Raw genomic sequence first — 20,845 nt, 5'->3', positions numbered from 1 at the left:
AAAGTTCTCTGATAACTCGGATAAAATTATGGATAAGGAAGATAGGTTGATATAGAACGGTATGTCTTATACAGGAAACATCACTTGTACACCTGGTTTCTTGCACCCTCCTTTATTTTTAATGTTCTTATGCTCTTAGAATTATGCTTGTGACTGGTGTAGTAATAAAAGACTGAAATATGATGAACCACAGTTATCATAAATAGTTTTCCGATTAGATGTATTATTTAGCGAAACAACTTACCTAAAAATAAAAGATGCAACATTACCCAGCTGAAAGTAGCGCGAAAGTATGAGTTACGTATACCTTCCCAACTTTAATACTGACTAAACAACTTCAAAAATTTTTCCCGCCGTAAATATTCGGTGAAGTTAAACTAAAACATACTTATTTTTCTTGCTTCTGCTTAACATTAATTAATAATTGAAGAGAGCATAGAAACTGATGATGTGTGTATTTTTTTTTTTTTTTTTTTTTTGCGTATAAATAAATGTTGTAACCTTCGTAAAGTGAAACACTGAAGGTGAAAATAGATGCAGAACAACTAACATAAACAAACAAAATTTACTAATCAACAAACAATCAAAGAAACAAAATCTAACTATAATTAACTAATTAAACCATCCACAATCACATTAACTACAAATAAAATAATAAGCCATCTAAACGAAACGAAGCGAAACGAAACCACTTAAATTTTACTCACTTGTTCTTAAGTTCCTGCTTACTTCTGTTCCTGGCTGCAGTCTGGTCTTGCACGTGCGACTAACAGAGCGGCTGGAGCAGGAGTGGTATTGGCAGGCCTCTGGGAAACTAGTGAGCGTAGACACAAACATGCGCGCGCACATCATTTCCGTGCACAACTGAGTGTTTATGGTGGTGAGGGGATGATACTAACTTTCACCCATAAATTATTCCACCGGGTCTAGAATGTGAGAAGGAATGTGCCACAACCGTAACCGATCGGAACTGAGGGAAGAAGGCAGGACTGGGACAGTGACCTTGTACAGAAAGTAAGACGAACAAAATAAGGATTGGCCATATAGATATTACGTATTTTACAAAATGTTTAAACTAATTAGTCAAAGCAAAACTGGAGTGACAAATAATTATTGTAAACAGTGAAATATTGTCATCTCGTATAAATGCAGAGGAAAATAGATTTACTAATTTATGAAAGGAAAATGACATTGTGTATGAGTGAAACTTGAGTATCTCCTAAAACCAGGGACGAACATATGGTAGCACTCCATTACTTAGGTCAAAGCTTTAGTTTATAGATGTAACAAAGAAGGGAGTGAAGGTTATGATAGGATGTTCATTTTCTTTATGCCATTATTATCATTATTGCTACAATATATATATATATATATATATATATATATATATATATATATATATATATATATATATATATATATATATATATATATATATATATATATATATATATATACACGAGTATATATATATATATATATATATATATATATATATATATATATATATATATATATATATATATGTACAACGCCTTTCGTTCCCTTTTTTTGTTTTTGATCTCTCCATAGGTGGCGTCACGCGCGCCCCTTCACTCAGTCAGCGGCTGGCCTCTGGGCCGTTTAGGTTTACTTTGTACATGGCAGTTTGTTATTATACAGGGAGATATTTTACGCAGTGTTTGCTGTTATCTCTGGATTTGGACATTACCACATGTGCTACCTCAACCCTCTAACACAAGGCGAGGCGTGTGCGGCACCGCCCGAGGTGTTCCCGCGTATCCGCACGCTTCTGGGCAAAACTGTTTTTACTTAGGTGACAACGTAGCTTCTGACGTGTGTTGATTATAGTGGGTTTTTTTTCTTTCCCACTCCCAACTCTCTCTCTCTCTCTCTCTCTCTCTCTCTCTCTCTCTCTCTCTGGTTGTCTAAGTACAAACTAGAATGAAGTAGGTTTTCAATAATATCAAGGACAATGCATCGAGCAGCCTACTTTTGATGGTCTCAGCTGGTGATGCACATAACCTTCCCATCACAGAACACCTGATAATGTCCCTGAATCCAACACATGTATCGGTGCTAGATCCTGCTGTCATACTGCCACAATCATCTGTGCTAATAGTATCAATAATTTGCTTTGAAGAGTCGTCTATATAATTTTCAAGCTATCGCCTAAATACCTCAGTGTTATAAAAAATTAGTGTATGTTTCTGTTTTTCTCCTTTGTGTTTAGGGTCATTCGTCTCAACTTTGACTTAAACGTTTCGGTGCCTTACTTCGACCGCTTTTAACAGGCTCTGGTGGAAGTCAGTGGGCTTTTCAACATTCTTCTTATTATTCTACTGATAACAGAGATGCTGTGCAATAAAAACGAAAAAGCCTCCAAGACAGCTCAGTCAATCATCCCTTTAGCTTATGAAATTAATCTTGACGAGAAAGCGAAGCATTTGAGAATATGGTGTTTGTATTATGTAGGTAAGATTCGAAAAACTAGTCTGGTTAAATTTGGGTTACTCTTTTCCCCTGTAACAATTCTATTTATTTATATAGTTATTTATTTATTTATTTTTTTTAATGAGTTGTTTTGCAAGGCGAAAATACTTTTGGGCAAGTTCCAGTCTTTTCACGCTCCCCGTGTTGATAGTCGCCCGAAGTAATAAGAATTCTAACGACTCTGCTGTTATTTATGCACACGATAGCTTGATTTGTTTTTCTATCTTCATGTTCAATCATTATTATGATTTATCTTCACTTCTATAGTGGATGATGCATCGGGTAGCCATAGTAAAAATCTAAAAAAAAATTGTTTCTGCCAATCTTTAAGACGCGGTCGCACGAACACTTTTCCGGCAATATTAAGCCAGGAACACAAAGCCGGTTCGAATCAAGCAATAAATTCTTTGTTTTGGTCTTGACGATCGTGCGCGTTATAGGTGTAGAATATCTCATAATCGTGATCATCAGTCTGTACTTTCACTATATATTTATGTTCTTATGTACTGTGGAATCTCCGTGCAGCCTGCAACCTTCTAGCTAAGTCACCGCTAAAACGCTGTTCTTGTTAAACGCTTCACAGAAAACTAAAAATACATGAGTAACTATAAGACACTTAACCCAACAAGTAACAACGCTACGATGAACTATATATATAATCTTCGTAAATTTCGATATATTCTTTAGTATCAGTTTATTGTTCACACCCACCATATACCATTGCTCCCTCTCTCCCTCTCTCTCTCCTCTCCCTCCTCTTCCTCCCTCCCACCATAACCAAGGTACCCGAGGAAATCATCTTGATCTCATTTGCGCACAAGCAAGAACTAGACTTCCGGGAAGAAGAGTAAAAAGGTGACAAGGTGACACTCGTCTTCCTGCTTGGGGAAGGGAAGCACGTGGATGGCGTGGCTGGAATGCCCAGAACAGCATTTTCTTTTTACAGCGAAGTAGCATTACATGATTAATCGGGCACTAGCCCGCTGAGCCGAGGCTCCCTAGTGGACAGAGGAGTGATATACATATAAATTCGACTTATATTGAGGGCAGGAAAACAATATAAATCATATAGAACAGTAGAAAATGAATAATAATATTACACCATTTTTAGAGGCTAATGTCTTTAAGATAAGTTATGTTTGTAATAAGCTACATAATTCAAATATACAAAAAATACTAAAACTTTATTGCAGATCTCAGTTTTGACTTAGGAAAATTTCTTATATCATCAGGCAATATTTTCCATACTTTAGGACCAACACAGTGTATGGAAAATTTATACAAACTAGAACATAAGAACATAAGAAATAAGGGAAGCTGCAAGAAGCGACCAGGTTTACACGTGGCAGTCCCTGTATGAAACACACCTACCTATTTCCATCTGTAGGTGTGTTTCATACAGGGACTGCCACGTGTAAGCCTGGTCGCTTCTTGCAGCTTCCCTTATTTCTTATGTTCTTATGTTCTAGTTTGTATAAATTTTCCATACACTGTGTTGGTCCTAAAGTATGGAAAATATTGCCTGATGATATAAGAAATTTTCCTAAGTCAAAACTGAGATCTGCAATAAAGTTTTAGTATTTTTTGTATATTTGAATTATGTAGCTTATTACAAACATAACTTATCTTAAAGACATTAGCCTCTAAAAAATGGTGTAATATTATTATTCATTTTCTACTGTTCTATATGATTTATATTGTTGTCCTGCCCTCAATATAAGTCGAATTTATATGTATATCACTCCTCTGTCCACTAGGGAGCCTCGGCTCAGCGGGCTAGTGCCCGATTAATCATGTAATGCTACTTCGCTGTAAAAAGAAAATGCTGTTCTGGGCATAAACAATCAATCAAGCATTCCAGCCACGCCATCCACGTGCTTCCCTTCCCCAAGCAGGAAGACGAGTGTCACCTTGTCACCTTCTTACTCTTCTTCCCGGAAGTCTGCATTTCTTGTATACATATCTCCACTGTGGTTCGTTTCATAGAGTAAATAGGAAATCGTTATAAGAAGATAGTCATCTTGTAGAAGAAAGCAAAAAGACAAGAGACAAATCAATCTGCATATACAAGACAGATAATGATAATGATACGTACAACAACAACAACAACAACTACTACTACTACTACTACTACTACTATGATGATGATTATCTATCTACAAATGCATATATTTAACGCTTAATACTAAAGCACATCCATTAAGGGACTCACAACGCAGCACCTAACCACCTCAGAAAACACATACACGTATCAGAAGAAATATTACCACAGCAAGTCCAGACAACAGAAATTTAATATGCCATGGTTATATTAGAAACAACAAGTGCTCAGGGGCTGGTGGAGCAGGGGCATCTCAATACATTCGCCTTTGGAGAGTTCGTGTCCCGTGTCATGCAATCCTGGGGCACTTGCTATTACGCAAACTGTTGTCAGGTGCTTGATAAGATAGGTGAGCACAATGAAGAGATTCCTCCCTCACATACTGGTTACTAATCTTTCTCACACGGCGACAACTTAACCAAAACTGGTGTTATGCCATCTTTTATCTTGTTGTCTTGCGTAATCTTTAATGTATTCTTTCAGTTGTGCTTTGTATACCTATTAAATGCGTGGAGATGTCAAGTTGTAAAGTAATTTGTTTTCATGGGAATATTTCAACCGCAGCTGACTCACGCCTTAGTGCGCAATAGATTAATAAAACAGATCTCTCTCTCTCTCTCTCTCTCTCTCTCTCTCTCTCTCTCTCTCTCTCTGTTGCGGAAAGAGCCATTTCGTGGAATCTGACCAAGGGAAGAGGAAGAAGCTTCATTACTGAGAATGAAGATTCGGTACAACTTCTTTCTATCAATCATCACTGCAAGAGTAGCTACTTCTTAGATGATGGGATTTATCCTCTCTCTCTCTCTCTCTCTCTCTCTCTCTCTGTTGCGGAAAGAGCCATTTCGTGGAATCTGACCAGAGAGAGAGAGAGAGAGAGAGAGAGAGAGAGAGAGAGAGAGAGAGAGAGAGAGAGAGAGAGAGGATAAATCCCATCATCTAAGAAGTAGCTACTCTTGCAGTGATGATTGATAGAAAGAAGTTGTACCGAATCTTCATTCTCAGTAATGAAGCTTCTTCCTCTTCCCTTGCCGAGAAGTTTACAATGTGATTTTCGTGATTTTTTTTTTTTTTTTGTAGAAGAGACACCGGCCAAAGACAACAAAATCCAATAAAAAAAAAAAGGCCCACTGAGATGCCGGTCCCCGAATAGAGTCTAAAGCGGCAGTAAAAAAAATTGAATGATAAGTGTCTTGAAACCTCTCTCTTGAAGGAATTCAAGTCATAGGAAGGTGAAAATATAGTAACAAGCAGGGAGTTCCAGAGTTTACCAGAGAAAGGAATGAATGAGCAAGAATACTGTTAAACTCTTGCATTAGGGAAGTGGACAGAATAGGCGTGAGAGAAAGAAGAAAGTTTTGTGCAGTGAGACCGCGGGAGGTGGGGAGGCATGCAGTTAGCAAGATCAGAAGATCAGTTAGCATGAAAATAGCGGTAGAAGATAGCAAGAGATGCAACATTGTGACGATGAGACAGAGGCTGAAGACAATCATGATTTAATTCTTTATAATTATTTGATTACTTTGTATCGTGACAAGACTGTTTTATTCACAAACTTCTAATAATTTATGAATGCAATCAATCTACTCATTCTCTCTCTCTCTCTCTCTCTCTCATAATAGCACAAGACAAACTACCTTCGCACGTTTCCTATTACCAGTTCAAGACTCCGGGAATGTCCACAAATAGGCATAGTGGGTTTGACAGCTCCGGAATGGCAGGGGTTGCTTAATGAAACGGTTTAGAACCCTTCTCTCTCTCTCTCTCTCTCTCTCTCTCTCTCTCTCTCTCTCTACGCACACAAAAAATAATCAAGTCCGCCATGATAAAATCTGAAAGGCGTTTTTCCCATTTCTGCTTGGCAACGTTAAGCAGGAGGCGAAGAATTTACTTATATCGCAGTTTCATATCAATTTTGGATAGAGAGAGAGAGAGAGAGAGAGAGAGAGAGAGAGAGAGAGAGAGAGAGAGAGAGAGAGAGAGAGAGAGAGAGAGAGAGAGAGAGAGATAATGAGTAGATAGATTGCATGCTTTTATTAATAAATTATTAGAAGTTTGTGAATAAAACAGTCTTGTCACGATACAAAGTAATCAAATAATTATAGAGTTAAATCATGATATAGACAAGAGAGAGAACAAAGGTATACTAAGTAGGAAGTGAGGGATCGCCTTGCCTGGATGCCAGAGAGAGGATGCAGCAGGATTAGAGGGAGACCCTCAGAGACTCACTAACAAGCCTCAATTGGCGAGCCTATAGTGGTGAGACGCCTGACAAAAATTCTGATTTGCACAAGATGGGTTAAGGCTTAGAGTAGGAAGAAAGGGAGGAAAGGGAAGCCAACATGTAAAAGGGAAAAGATAATATTCTAATGAACTCAACGTCTAATATAATTTCAAATTGAACGAATGTATAAGGAAGCTACAGAAGGTGAAGTTGTACCCAAATACCTTCGTTGTTCGAAAAAAAAAAAAAAAAAAAACTTGGAGAACTCGAGTTCATGCGTCGCTCTCTCATTATCTCTTACAGATATTACGGTGGTTGATGTCGCTGCATACTAACATCATTTATCCCCTTATCGCAGCTCTTACATACTCTAATTTGTATCCTGCCCATCTCAGTAACGCAAAAATTATCCAGTGTTTTCATTCTTTGTTGATAGAAGATGGGTGGGAAGAGAGATACTGCGGAAAGAGGGAGGGTGTGGGCCCCATGTAAACTAATTTTAAGGGTGCGGGAGGGTACGTGTGGGTCAGTGCGGGTGTGGGGTGAAGTATGTGAGTGAGAGTGAGTGTGGTATTAAGCATGCGGGTGCGGGTCGGCTGAGAAACAAAAGAAAGATTCATACATCCACAATGCACTGCACAATCTGGCCTAAGCGTCACAATTTTACTGATAATCGTATTTTGTAATTTATTTCTAATATCATCACTGCTGACCGAATACTGATAACTTCTCACAGTGTATTTCCCCACTGTGATACTGAGATAACCTATTCCAGTGTTCCTTTAGTCAGGATAAGAGTGGTGCAGCAGTTGAGTGTGTGTTTGTTTTGGTGTCATGCAGTGATTACTTTTCAACGAAAATGTCACTATGTAACACGATTTTTGTCTTTGACAAGCAAGTGTTATTTTCCAACTTTTTTTCATTGCAAAACAATAGAAAATGTCCATTCTTCTTGTCAAACTTTGCTTTTGTGGCTTTTAGAATTATTTTTTTTGCCCCAAAATAGCAAAATATCACCATTTTTCCAGATGCTATCACAGAGAAATTCTTTGTTCTTGTCTTGATGAACTGAGCACATATGTAGCAGGATGCATCTGGAGAATGACTGCAGCCTCTTGATGCCATTTCACCTTTTGTGATGCATCTTCTCAGGCAGCCAAAGCAGAACTGACTGGTGGTATGCAAGCCTCTACTTTTATAGTCAAACAGTACTCTAGAGTATTCTTAGTCTTTCTAGAATGTGTTTCAGGATGTTCTCAATCTTTCTAGAATATTTTTCAACCTACTTTAGAATATTCTGAATCATTCTAGAAAATTCTTGCAGATTTTAGAAAATTCTTGATACTTTTACATATTTTTTCTGTATTTTCAGAAAGTTCTAGAATATCATGGAAATGTTTGCGTTGAATAGAATGTTACAAAATGTTCTAGAAACTTCTAAAAGTGCCTGGTAGAACATTCTGGAAGATCTGAGATTATTTCTGAAATATAAGCAAATTCTTCTAAACATGAAAAATTTCTTTCTAGATCTGGTCAGTTCAAGAATGATCTTATTAAAAGAAAAAACCTTTAGAACACTTTATATTCTTTCCTTCATTGTTTTAAATTATTTGCAACATTTCAAAATCAATTAGATAAGCAATTGAGATTTTGCAAAAGTCTTTTCCTGAGATGAAAACCAGTAGTAACTCATACTATAATGAAAAAGGCAAAAATGTAAATTCATTGTTCTAACCACAAAAGCAAAGTTTTGGGATCAAAATAACTTTTTTCTATTTTGTTTAGGTAGAAATAACTGGAAAAGTGAAATTTTGTTACATAGTGAATTCATTGGGAACATAAAGATGTACACCCAAATTTTTATCTTAGTTTACTCATGAAAAAAAAAAATCTTCTCCTCTCCTCCTCTCCTCAACAACAACAACAACAGCAACAGCAACAACAACAACAACAACAACAACAACAACAACAACTACAACTACTACTACTAATTTCTTTCTTTATTTCCTTCTTTCTTTCTTTATTTTCTTTATAAATTTTCTGCAGACACTATTATCTTATGGGACACCTTGCAGTAGGATCACTTCGGCAGTGGCCAATTACCAGTGTGTTGAGTTATCTCTGCACAGTGATAGGCTGCCAGCGGCGTGCTTTCATCGCCCCGCCTGGTATAAAATGGCAGACAGGAAAACATCCTTTAGTATTGTCACGCATCAGATTCAATAAACAGGCCAACTCCGCCTCCTCCTTCTCATTCACTCAAGGTATATTTAGATACAAGAAGACATATCACTTAAGGAAACGCCTAAATATAATAGCAAAACTTCTACCTTTGTAAGAGAACACGATCAGTTTATGGTAGCATTTCTCAGACTCTTGTTAAGCTTTCTCAGTTGATGTTTTACTTATGCACATCTTTCTATGAGACTCTCTTGGTTTACTTGATGTCCCAGATCTCTACAATGGCCGGCATCACCTCTCGCTTCATGGCCCGCACCCTCACCTCAATCCACACCACCCCAGTGCTACGCTCCTCCACCAAAACGATCTCAAGCTTCAAAAGACTACTGAACTTCGTCCAGCAAGAGAGGGTAAGATAGCTGCTTCCTCTTCAAAGGTTGAATACGGATAGTAAGTTCATGTACCAGTGCTTAAAGGTCTCTATTAACGAAGCAGATTATCTAGGCAAAGATCACGAAGTATATAATGAATAGGCGTTCACACTACAGAAACTGGTGCAGTGCTAGAAATCAATATTTTTTTTTATGTGTTACAGCAACAATAATGAATATCAAAACGTATTATCATTATAAGAAATAAGAAATGATTCAAGGCAAACATTTTTTATGTAAGAGGGGCTCTGGCCTAGGGCAACAAAAAGATGGAAAAAAAAAAAAAGCTCACTGAAGATGCCAGTCACAGATATCTGTGTTTAGGTGAGGAAAGATGAGATTTAATAAAGGAGAGCTAGTGTCCCTCATATTGAAAATTAGATCTAAGACTATGAACGTTTGAAAAATTATTGTATGACTAGCTCAAGAGATATCAAGATCAGGTCGATAACAGAAGAGCGATCCGACCTGGCGACATTTTTGATATCCACTCTCTCGGATGGAGACTCCAAGGCTGTGTTTTGCGTAGTCATTTTTATTTCTGAATTTTGGTTGAAAAAGTGAGGGTGTGTTTGATGCATGTGGTGCAGCGTGAGAAGGAAGAGAACAGGCCGTGACTACCCTCTTGTGTTGTGAGAGAGGGATATGTTCTGAGAGGTCATAGCTGGGTTAGAGGCAAGTTCACAGCACCTATCCATGTCAGTGTGTATGACACCTCTCTGAGAGTAGTTAATTACTATTTCGGCAAGTGTCTACTGACTCCCCCGGATATGTACCACTCAATCGTGTGTGACAAAATTCTCCATGAAACAACTTTTGCGATATTCCTTAACATTTCGATGTTAAATGATAAATTCTTCATCACAAAATACAGATGATCCCGAGGTCATTAAAGAACAAATTTTTGCATTTAAAGTAACCAAAACTAAGTTTTATCTTTCAGGTTTCTTGGTTAAAGTTTTGCGAAAAAACCCTTTTTCATTCTAAGTTTTCGACCATAAAATGAAAATTTTTACTGAAGGATAGTTTTCTTTTCTTATCTCGGGTAATTAACGCGACGCCTCGCGGTGTTAGGGATTGCAATTTAACATGAACACTATGAAAAGTTACACTTGGGTCAGATGAGAGATCTACAAGAAAACTATACTTTCAGATACAGGCAGAAGAAATGGAAGATATTGACTTTGTGAGGCATCATCTAGAAGTACTTTCCTTCTGGCACGATGAAGCGGAAAAAATGTCGCAGACGAAGCTAAGTCCATCCAGCCCGGAGCAGAACGTCCAAGGAGTTCTGAGAGAACAGATAGTGGAGCTTATGGAGCAGCTGATGGATGAGGGAGCAGTGGACGCTAGAACTGGCTAGCTGGGGAAACCTTGCCATTGAAAGACTATAATGGCTTCACCTCAACCCGCCCATTCCTATTCTCTCCCTTCCCCTCTGCTTAGGGTCGTTGTGTTGTCCTAACGATTATCAACTTTATCAACTTTTTACTTTAGTTTGGTATAATTCTCTTTGACAAGGGAGGAACGTGCTCCTGCTGACCAAGACATGCGTATGAGGCTAGATTAATTCCCCGAGCGGAGAGCGAGGGGCATCTAATTTTGTTACCGCACATCTCTAGGGCAACCCACCGCTCCGCCTGGACCCTGGAGGGTACAATGATGATTTGGCCAGGAGCACCTTTTCGTGTCCATCGCACATAAAAATTGCTATTTCAGTCTCGGAAACACCTCCCACTCCGTAACTTTTGACGGCGCATCTTTCTCATTTTATGACATTTCTGAGTCAGTCAGACCCACCGTTTTGCCGTATTTCGCATATTTCGATTTATCGGCATGTGAGCGAAGGTTTCTGTCTCGCAACTCGCACAACTATCCCCTCATCACTACAGATCGGGTTAGAGCGCGCAAAATGCACATATTATTAGCCATAACTCACTTCATAAACGGGTTAGCCAGTTTTGGTTGACACCATCAGACTCAGCACTGACTGTAGAATCAAGATGTAAAAGAAAAAAAAAAGAAAATGGTATTACGACGAGTTGAACTGTGAAGATGTAAAAAATATGTTTATAACATGTTTACTTACGCTCGCTGTTTTCAACAGTTAATCATTGAATGCTGAAATATATTAATACATTAAGTAGGAAAAACTCTTGTGAGCAAAACAGTGTGATCAGAATGCAGATAAAACTCCACATATTGAAAACACAGTCATTTATAGCAATACGAGTATGTCACTCGCTGCAACCATCACGCCGGTGCGACACTTGGCGTGGCGTGAGCAGGTGGCCTTCGTATGACGAGGTCTGCGACGCGCCTAAAAGTTAGAACCCCGCAGCCGCTGGGGGAAGGTCCTTTAAGTTGCTTCGCAGCTTAAAGCACTTATTACCTGGTTTTGTTCTCTTTGACACTGAAACAAAGCACAACGGTGGCGCAACCACACAGCTTGAGACAGTGTGAATAAATCATGGAAAAAATGGAATAAACTAGGTACTCTATCATTGAAAATGACAATAAAGCAATATATAATAGCTAATGTTTTTCAATCACTGTATTAAAAAAAAAAACTCTCCCATCTCCAAGAGAGAGAGAGAGAGAGAGAGAGAGAGAGAGAGAGAGAGAGAGAGAGAGAGAGAGAGAGAGAGAGAGAGAGAGAGAGAGAATCTTAATATCTTTGGTTAAGTCATGAACAAAATATAATGTCTAACTCTTGGAATCTTGAAATTACTACTTGTATTCGTTTATATTTACTTATATAACTTTGCTCTGAATGAATAATCCTTCTTAACTTGCCCTCAACGTGCCTCCCGCTTCCCGTGCTAACTAGCATTGTCTAATCAAACGTATGATGATAACATAAAGAGTGGGAAGTACAGTGACGCAATACTGATAACATTCTTTTTTTAGTATTGTGTTAGTATCTGGGTAAAGTCAGTATCGTAATGGAGCTGACACACACACACACACACACACACACACACACACACACACACACGTACACACACACTGTATGAAAAAGATTTCTCATAAGAAAACAAAATTTTAAGTAGTCTTATCTTCATATCTGTTGCGTCTCGTTCTATTATCGTCCTTCTTAAAACATGAGACTAGTTTTCTTAGATTTTCATAAAGCTTTCAAGTGTTTGTTATAAATAATCATATTGATCCCTTTCTTCTGAGTGTTTTTGAGTTTTTCTAGTGTTAGTTTTTTTTTATCAGTGTTCCTCTTCGTGGTGTGAGGGACACGTGGGTCGAGGTCTCAGCGGCAGGTTTGGTAAAGCACTGCCTACGTATCTCCTATTTCTATCTTCTGCGCATCTAATAGGAAGACTAAAAGGGAAGGAGGGATGGGACTAAACACCCCACTACTGTGTTTTTATTTCTACTGTGCGACTGATATTTTGTCTAGATTGTCTCCATTTAAGAAGGTGATCCTGACAGTTGGTTAGATAGATGATAGGTAGCTCAGAAATTATCATTACCATTATTAGTCCCCCATGAGGAAGCAACAAATGAAACTAGCCAGGAATAAACTTGCCCCCACAACACCTACGTCTCTCGTCACCTCCAACTCCACTATTATTATTATTATTATTATTATTATTATTATTATTATTATTATTATTATTATCATTATTATTTTCATCTCTTTATAACAATAAAAATAGTAACCTAACCTAACCTAACAACATGAACGCATTAAAAAACTGAGTGGATATAAAAAATGCAGAAAAAAGTTTACTTCATTAAAAGTATGGGATCACCTGAAGATCCGCCACCCCAGATTGTCTCACCTGAAGATCTGCCACCCCGAGTGCGGCTGGGGTGGCGGATCTTCAGGTGATCCGTGACCAATAATGATACTACTACTACTACTACTACTACTACTACTACTACTACTACTACTATCACTACTACTACTACTACTACTACTACTACTACTACTATTACTAATAACACTAGTACTACTACTACTAATAATTAGTAATTTTTCTGCTATAGAGGTCTCAACTTTTGCTAGATATTATCGACTCTATTGTGACCACTAAACCCCTATAATCGTTTTAGCGTTCCCAATAAACCAGTTATGCACGCATGATCTGGTAAGTTGTGGGAGGCCTGAATCGACTCGTGGCACCGGACGCATAGCTGATGCTACCAGCTGCCGCCACCATTACCACCACTCAAACAAGTTGTCGTGTTCTTATGCCTAAAAAAACTATCCACTGAAAAAGTAAACAAACATCCACTTTACTTCATAAGACTAAGGGGAGGCAACAACAATATAGCATTACACACTGTACACTGTAGAAGAACAAAACGGTGTTATGCATGATGGTGTAGCAACTCTGGTTTCCCGGCCCAGAGACGTCACGGGACTGAAAAGCTTGAATTGCCAAATCTTTTACTACACAATGTACACACCACGAATTCATGTCATATACTCACTACCAACTCCACGCACCTGCTGGGCTGAGAGACGCAGGTTTCGGTTAAGACTTCCCCAGTCCTGTTCCACCTTGACCACTAATTAACATTCAAGAAAGCACAACGTCTGGCGCACACACACACACACATACACGCACCACAACACACCAGAGCGTCACTAGCTGCTTAGAACACGGAAACTTCCTTGGTTTGGAGGTCCGGAGTAAGTCTCATTGTTTCAGCACCCTGTATCGGAGCAGTTGCGGTAGTACGGTACTTGGACGATATGTATTAGGGAAGCAAGATTCTCTCTAGCTTCCATAATACGTACAATAGGTCAAAGAAACAGGGGAAAAATGTGGAACGCACAGAAGAAATAGGCAAGAGTAGATCTTCGTACCAGCGAAGAAAAATGAAGTCCATCCTAATGAGGTGAAATTTTCCCCCTCCTTTTTTATTTATTTATTTTTTTTTTTTTCATTCTGTTGGAGAAACAATAATGAACACGTTTTATTTTAACTTATTTTATTTACAGTGCTCTATACTCGCACAGTGAACGCTTATGTGTTCCCTCTCCTATTAATGTTGATGATAATGATGATGATAATAATAATAATAATAATAATAATAATAATAATAATAATAATAATAATAATAATAATAATAATGAGGATAATGGTGATGATGATGATGATGATGATGGTGATGATGATGATGATCATGATGATCATGAGAGAGAGAGAGAGAGAGAGAGAGAGAGAGAGAGAGAGAGAGAGAGAGAGAGAGAGAGAGAGAGAGTTATAGAGAAAAAAAAAACTGGCCACAACAGACCTTGCGGTCCTCGCGAGAAGACCTGACCTACGACTACTAAGGTGACAGTAGAAGAAAAGGACAGCAAAGCAGAAGGCTGTCTCCCCAACCTCCATTCCCTCCGGTATAAGCCATACATGAAAACAGGTCGGAAATAAATACCTTACGGGGTTAGAGAAGAAAAAAAAAAAAAAAGAAACAAAGGAAATTTTATAGGAAAGGGAGAAAATAGATGAAATAAGGTGTTCCCATTTCCTGAAGGTACGGAAGTTAATTTCTAACAAACAAACGCTGTTACCTGTGGATCGGAGGCAAAATATTTATCAAGGCGATGTTTAAAAGTCTCTACGGTATCGCAGTCTATCACATCTCGAGGAAGTCCATTCCATAGGTTACTTACACGATGAAAAAAAAAAAAATGATTCATAAGAGTTGAAGGATTTCCCAATAATTCTGAAACCGTTTCCTCGCGTGTAATTTGAAAAATCTATCGTGAAATATTTACTGCAGTCCATATTATCAATGCCTTTGATGATTTTAAACACCTGTATTAAGTCACCTTTAGTCTTCTTTGTGTTAATGGGAATAAATTTACTTCTTTAAGAAGATATTCGAGAGAGAGAGAGAGAAAGAGAGAGAGAGAGAGAGAGAGAGAGAGAAGGGAGGGGGGAAGTTGCAAAACGAGCATGGCGGTGACAACAGGGTGAAGGAGGGAATCATGCCTCCCGCTGCTCACCACCTGTCTCAAGATCGATAAGATCTTCGCCTCCCGGACTGAATAGCGACAAATATAAGTATTCATGTTCTGATCTCACCTGCAGCAAAAGTCGTCATCGATGTGTGTGTGTGTGTGTGTGTGTGTTGGTACATTATTATTTTGGTATTAGAGTTCAAATAAATACCATAAATCTCTAATCTTACATTCAGTAGTACGGAGACGTATCTACTAATGAACGTCCATTTCAAAACTTTTAACCATGAACCAAGAACACTGTCTAGCAACCTTGCGTTCCAAGATCATGGACAACACTCACTCACGCATCACGTGCTGCATGACCCTCATTATACATTCGCACATAATTCCTGACCTTTCCTAACATCACCTTAGCCTACACGAGATATCTTTTCTTCGATCTTTGCTCTCTACGACTCAAATATATGTCGTATAAGTAAGTGAACTATATAAGTGATTGTCAAAATTTCAAGGGCATTTAGGACACGTGGAATTATCAGCAACCTCCTCTCCATTCCCCCCCCCGCTAACTCTCACCGAGTTATCGCTGCTCGCTGATTGGCTGATGTCGTTGTCGCATCATCCCATCTTCGCCTATAAAGAAGAAGGGACGGCGTGGACACTCACACTCAACTGAGTAAGCAAAACACCCCTGCAGCTCCACCTTCTCCTGGTGTTCACTCAATCACGGTAAGTTTTGATTATTAAAAGGAATAAGTCTGAAATATCTTGGTTGCTAAGACTTGTGAAAGAGTATTGTATAAGTTCTCTCAATGAGGAACTTCTTTAACTTTTCATGTATTCAGTGTTTCATTAGACTCATTTGGGTTTTCTTGCTTCTCAGATCTCTGCAATGGCCGGCATCACCTCCCGCTTCGTCGCCCGCACCCTCACCTCCATCCATACCACCCCAGCTCTGCGCTCCTCCACCAGGGCGATCTCGAGCTTCAAAGGGCTACAGAGCCTTGCCCAGCCAGGAAGGGTAAGTTACTGAATGCTTCTTTCACAGAAGTTAAGTACAAATAGCATAAGCGATAAAGGGAGAGACTTTAAGAACGAAACGATGTCAGTTAAAAATATAAATCATTGGTAGAATCGTAATTAAACCAAACGTTGTTAATAAATGAAAGAATAAAAACACTAAGTCAAGTCAAATGTGAGTCTAGCGAGATACCTGTTTCTTCTTCTCAGCTTAAATCCCTGTTCGAGGTTACTGTTTTAATGAGCCTTTTTTTTTTTTTTTTATGTGTTTCTGTCCTGTGCCATTCTTCCGTCTATTCTTTTTGTCTCTCATGTCTTCTTTAATTCAGTCTTTCCACCTTATCTTTAGAATATATATATATATTTTTTTTCCAGGTTCCGTCAGAGGAAGTGGAGGAGGTTGGCTTCGTGAGGCAACACCTGAATGCACTTTCCTTCTGGCACGAAGAGTCAGAGAAAATGTTGCAGATGAGGCTCACTCCAGACAGTGAGACCAACACCATCCAGGAGAAGCTGAGGGAAGAAGTGGTGGAGCTTCTGGAGGAGATGGTGGACACTAGTGTGATGGACGCCCGCACCGGCTGGCTCTCTGAGTCTCACCGATGAAGGGCAATTCTTGAAGCTTCGTCCCAGCCATCCCCTCTCGTCCCAGTTTACTGTCCCCTCCCCATCTCCTTTTTGTTCAGTGCCGTCCTGTATAGTCCTGACTATCGGAGTTTTCTTTTTCCATGTTATTTCTGTTATTCGTAATCGACAAAGGAGCAAAGTGCTCCTGCTAACCAATATATATATAAATATATATATATATATATATATATATATATATATATATATATATATATATATATATATATATATATATATATATATATATATTTTTTTTTTTATAACTTTTGACAAGTTTGAGACAAGATACGGCCGTGGCGCAATCATCTAATCTGCGTGAAGACAAATGTTTGTAGAACTTGAAGTGAAAATGATGGACTGAATTGTGATGACAATAAAATGATTTTTTTTACCTCTCATTTTTTCTTAATGCATTTTTTCTTAATGCATTATCCTTCTATTCTCGAGATCCTCCTCCAAACAAACACACACACACACACACACACACACACACACACACACACACACACACACACACACCCACACACAGACACGTTTCTTTTCGTGTTTCAATGACAGAGAGTGTAGTTACATTTTGCTAAGTAAAGACAATCTCTTTACACTACATACACTACAAACATCAACCCACTCTTACCACTTAAATTATAGCTACAGTATGGTAGCTAAAGAAGGGAAAAAGCCTCGGAGGACTAATACTGTAGAGACCCAAGGTGTTTTGGTAACTCCTCTCACTTCTTTTATATTAATTAACTCCTGTAGTATTTGTGGTCCTACATCTAACTTCCAATCTGTGAAATGATCACCTCATCTCCTCAAACATCACCGTTTCTAACTTTCCATGACTCTAGAATTGGGTAGAGTAAATCTTGTGTTGTTGAATGGCTCGAAAACCCATTTCCTTCATCGATTCACTCGCTACAACCTTTCAGACAAGTATTCTCTCTTCCTCAGTGACAGTCAGCTTTCCCCCTTGGACTCTCCTTCACTGAAAATCTCATCTGAAAAATCCACACCTCTTCTCTTACTAAAGCAGCTTCCATGAAATATGTTCTGTGTCACCTGCACCAGTACGTTTCCTCCCCACATTTTTTTATTTTTTTCATGTAGGAGGGACATCAGCCAAGGGCAACAAAAATCCAATAGAAAAAAATAAAAAAAGCCAACTGAGATGCCGGTCCCCCGAATAGGGTCCGAAGTGGTAGTCAAAAATTGAAGGATAAATGTCTTGAAACCTCCCTCGTGAAGAAATTCAAATCATAGGAAGGTGGAAATACAGAAGCAGGCAGGGAGTTCCAGAGTTTACCAGAGAAAGGGATGAATAAGTGAGAATACTGTTAAACTCTTGCATTAGAGAGGTAGACAGAAGAGGGGTGAGAGAAAGAAGAAAGTCTTGTGCAGCGAGACCGCGAGAGGAAGGGAGGCATCCAAGGAGCAAGATCAGAAGAGCAGCTAGCATGAAAATAGCGATAGAATATAGCAAAAGATGCAAGATTGCGGAGATAAAAAAGAGACTGAAGGCATTCAGTTAGAGGAGAGGAGTTGATGAGACGAAAAGCTTTTGATTCCACCCTGTCTAGAAGAGCGGTATGAGAGGAACCCCCCCAAGACATGTGAAGTGACATGTACTCCATTCATGGAGGCATAAGGCTCCTGCACAAAGTTAACAGCTGGAAGGATAAGAATAACTGGCAGAGACGTCTCAGAACGTTTAACTTCATAGAAGCTGCTGTAGCTAGAGATGAGACGTGAAGTTTTCAGTTTAAATTATAAGAAAGGACAGATCAAGGATGTTCAGTGTAGAAGAGGGGGACAGTTGAGTGTCATTGAAGAAGAGGGGATAGTTGTCTCGAAGTTTGTGTCGAGTTGATAGATGGGGGAATTGAGTTTTTGAGGCATTGAACAATATTAAGTTTGTTCTGCCCCAATCATAAATTTTAGAGAGATCAGAAGTCAGGCGTTCCATGGCTTCCCTGCGTGAACTGTTTACTTCCTGAAGGGTTGGACGTCTAAGAAAAGACGTGGAAAAGTGCAGGGTGGTATCATCAGCGTAGAGTGGATAGGACAAGAAGTTTGGTTTAGAAGATCATTGATGAATAATAGGAAGGGAGTGGGTGACAGGACAGAACCCTGAGGAGCACCACTGTTAATAGATTTAGGAAAAGAACAGTGACCGTCTACCACAGCAACAGTAGAACGGTCAGAAAGGAAACTTGAGGTAAAGTAACAGAGAGAAGGACAGAAGCTGCAGGAGGGTAGTTTGGAAATCAAAGCTTTGTGCCAGGCTCTGTCAAGAGCTTTTGATATGTCTAAGGCAACAGTAGTTTCACCAAAATCTCTAAAAGAGGATGTACCAAGACTCAGTAAGGAAAGCTAGAAGATCACCAGTAGAGCGGCCTTGACGGAACCCATACTGGCGATCAGATAGAAGGGATTCGATCAATAGGACAAGATACAGATATAAGATTGTGATCGGAAGAGCTCAACGAAGATAGGGTAGCAGCATAAGCAGAAGGATTAGAGTTTAGGAAAAGGTCAAGAATGTTGGGCGTATCTCCATGACGGTCAGGAATACGACTAGGATGTAGCATCACTTGCTTTAGGTCGTGGAGGATAGCAAAGTTAAAGGTTAGTTCACCAGGATGGTCAGTGAAGGGAGAGGAAAGCCAAAGTTGGTGGTGAACATTGAAGTCTCCAAGAATGGAGATCTCCGCAAAAGGGAAGAGAGTCAGAATGTGCTCCACTTTGGAAGTTAAATCGTCAAGAATTTCTTATAGTCAGAGGAGTTAGGTGAGAGATATACAGCACTGATAAATTTAGTTTGAGAGTGACTCTGTAGTCGTAGCCAGATGGTGGAAAACTCGAAAGATTCAAGAGAGTAGGCACGAGAGCAGGTTACGTCGTTGCGCACATAGACGCAACATCCAGCTTTGGACTGAAAATGAGGATAGAGAAAGTAGGAGGGAACAGAAAAGGGGCTACGGTCAGTTGCCTCAGACACCTGTGTTTCAGTGAGGAAAGAAAGATGGAGTTTAGTAGAGGAGAGGTGGTTTTCTTCAGATTGAAAATTAGATCTAAGACCGTGAATGTTACAGAAGTTAATGAAGAAAAAGTTGAGAGTGGTGTCAAGACACTTAGGGTCGATACCAGAAAAGCAGTCCGACCTGGGGACATTAATTCTGTGGTCCCCTCCCCAGATGGGGACTCCGAGGCTGGTGTAGGAGCCGCCATGATAATTTTGAATTTTGAGTGAAGTGTGTGTGTGTAATTAGGTGCTTGTACTTTGTGTGAATCAAGAGAGTTGTCTTTAGAGGGCAGGCTGTGACTGCCCTCTTCTGTTGTGAGACACAAAGGGAAACGTTCACTTTGGTCACAACTGGGTTTAATGATAAGTTCACAGCACCCCCTGATCCAGTGCTTTAGACCTCACTGGGAGTAATTATCGTTTCGGTAGGTGCCTAAAGTTGCTTACTCAGTGTGCTCTATATTTGGAATACTGCCTCCATGTGGAGGTTCAGCTCACACAGCCCATCTAAACAGAGTGGAGTCAAGTGTCTCACCTCGTCGATTCCTTTCCTCTAACAGTCTGTCTTGATTCTTTGGCTTTTCTCTCATGTTCATGGTTACTGTTCTCCCGAACTTGCTGACTGCATACCACGCACCCTCTCTCGTGGCCTCGTTGCACAAGACTTTCTCGTGTCTCGAATACAGAATAGATTCGTAAATTTGCTTTATCTGATGACTCAAGAAACTGAAACATCCTTCCTTACCTGTTCGTCACACTTGTTACCTACAAGCACAAAACAAAAATGAATAAAAAAAAAAAATTCTCTCTCTCT

General features: G+C 39.2%; 3 protein-coding genes across 9 annotated transcripts in view; 2 read left to right on the top strand and 1 right to left on the bottom strand.

Moving 5' to 3' along the window:
- Nucleotides 1–14,232, bottom strand: part of LOC135107473 (haloalkane dehalogenase-like) — a 53,915-nt gene extending 39,683 nt beyond the window's left edge. For 5 of the 7 annotated variants that reach the window (XR_010271784.1, XR_010271788.1, XR_010271789.1 and 2 more), the window contains exon 1: nt 708–922. The gene's annotated coding sequence lies outside the window, so the exon portion shown is untranslated. Of the gene's footprint in view, nt 1–707; nt 923–13,879 lie in introns of those variants that run through there. The other 2 variants (XR_010271787.1, XR_010271785.1) reach the window with 2 other exon arrangements.
- LOC135107477 (uncharacterized) lies at nt 8,958–11,961 on the top strand. Its single transcript, XM_064017369.1, has 3 exons — nt 8,958–9,079; nt 9,269–9,406; nt 10,581–11,961. Exons 2-3 carry the CDS (start codon nt 9,278–9,280, stop codon nt 10,788–10,790), a joined length of 339 nt encoding a protein of 112 aa, XP_063873439.1. The 5' UTR covers nt 8,958–9,079; nt 9,269–9,277; the 3' UTR covers nt 10,791–11,961.
- A 1,722-nt stretch (nt 14,233–15,954) lies between the features above and the next one.
- On the top strand, nt 15,955–17,400 carry LOC135107469 (uncharacterized). The gene is made up of 3 exons (XM_064017355.1): nt 15,955–16,091; nt 16,246–16,383; nt 16,758–17,400. Exons 2-3 carry the CDS (start codon nt 16,255–16,257, stop codon nt 16,986–16,988), a joined length of 360 nt encoding a protein of 119 aa, XP_063873425.1. The 5' UTR covers nt 15,955–16,091; nt 16,246–16,254; the 3' UTR covers nt 16,989–17,400.
- The last annotated feature ends 3,445 nt before the right edge of the window (nt 17,401–20,845 follow it).

Source organism: Scylla paramamosain, chromosome 15, assembly GCF_035594125.1.
Source record: "Scylla paramamosain isolate STU-SP2022 chromosome 15, ASM3559412v1, whole genome shotgun sequence".
NCBI classification, from domain to species: domain Eukaryota; kingdom Metazoa; phylum Arthropoda; class Malacostraca; order Decapoda; family Portunidae; genus Scylla; species Scylla paramamosain.
The sequence above is the reverse complement of the archived record's forward strand: the minus strand, read 5'-3'. Positions and strand labels throughout refer to the sequence as shown.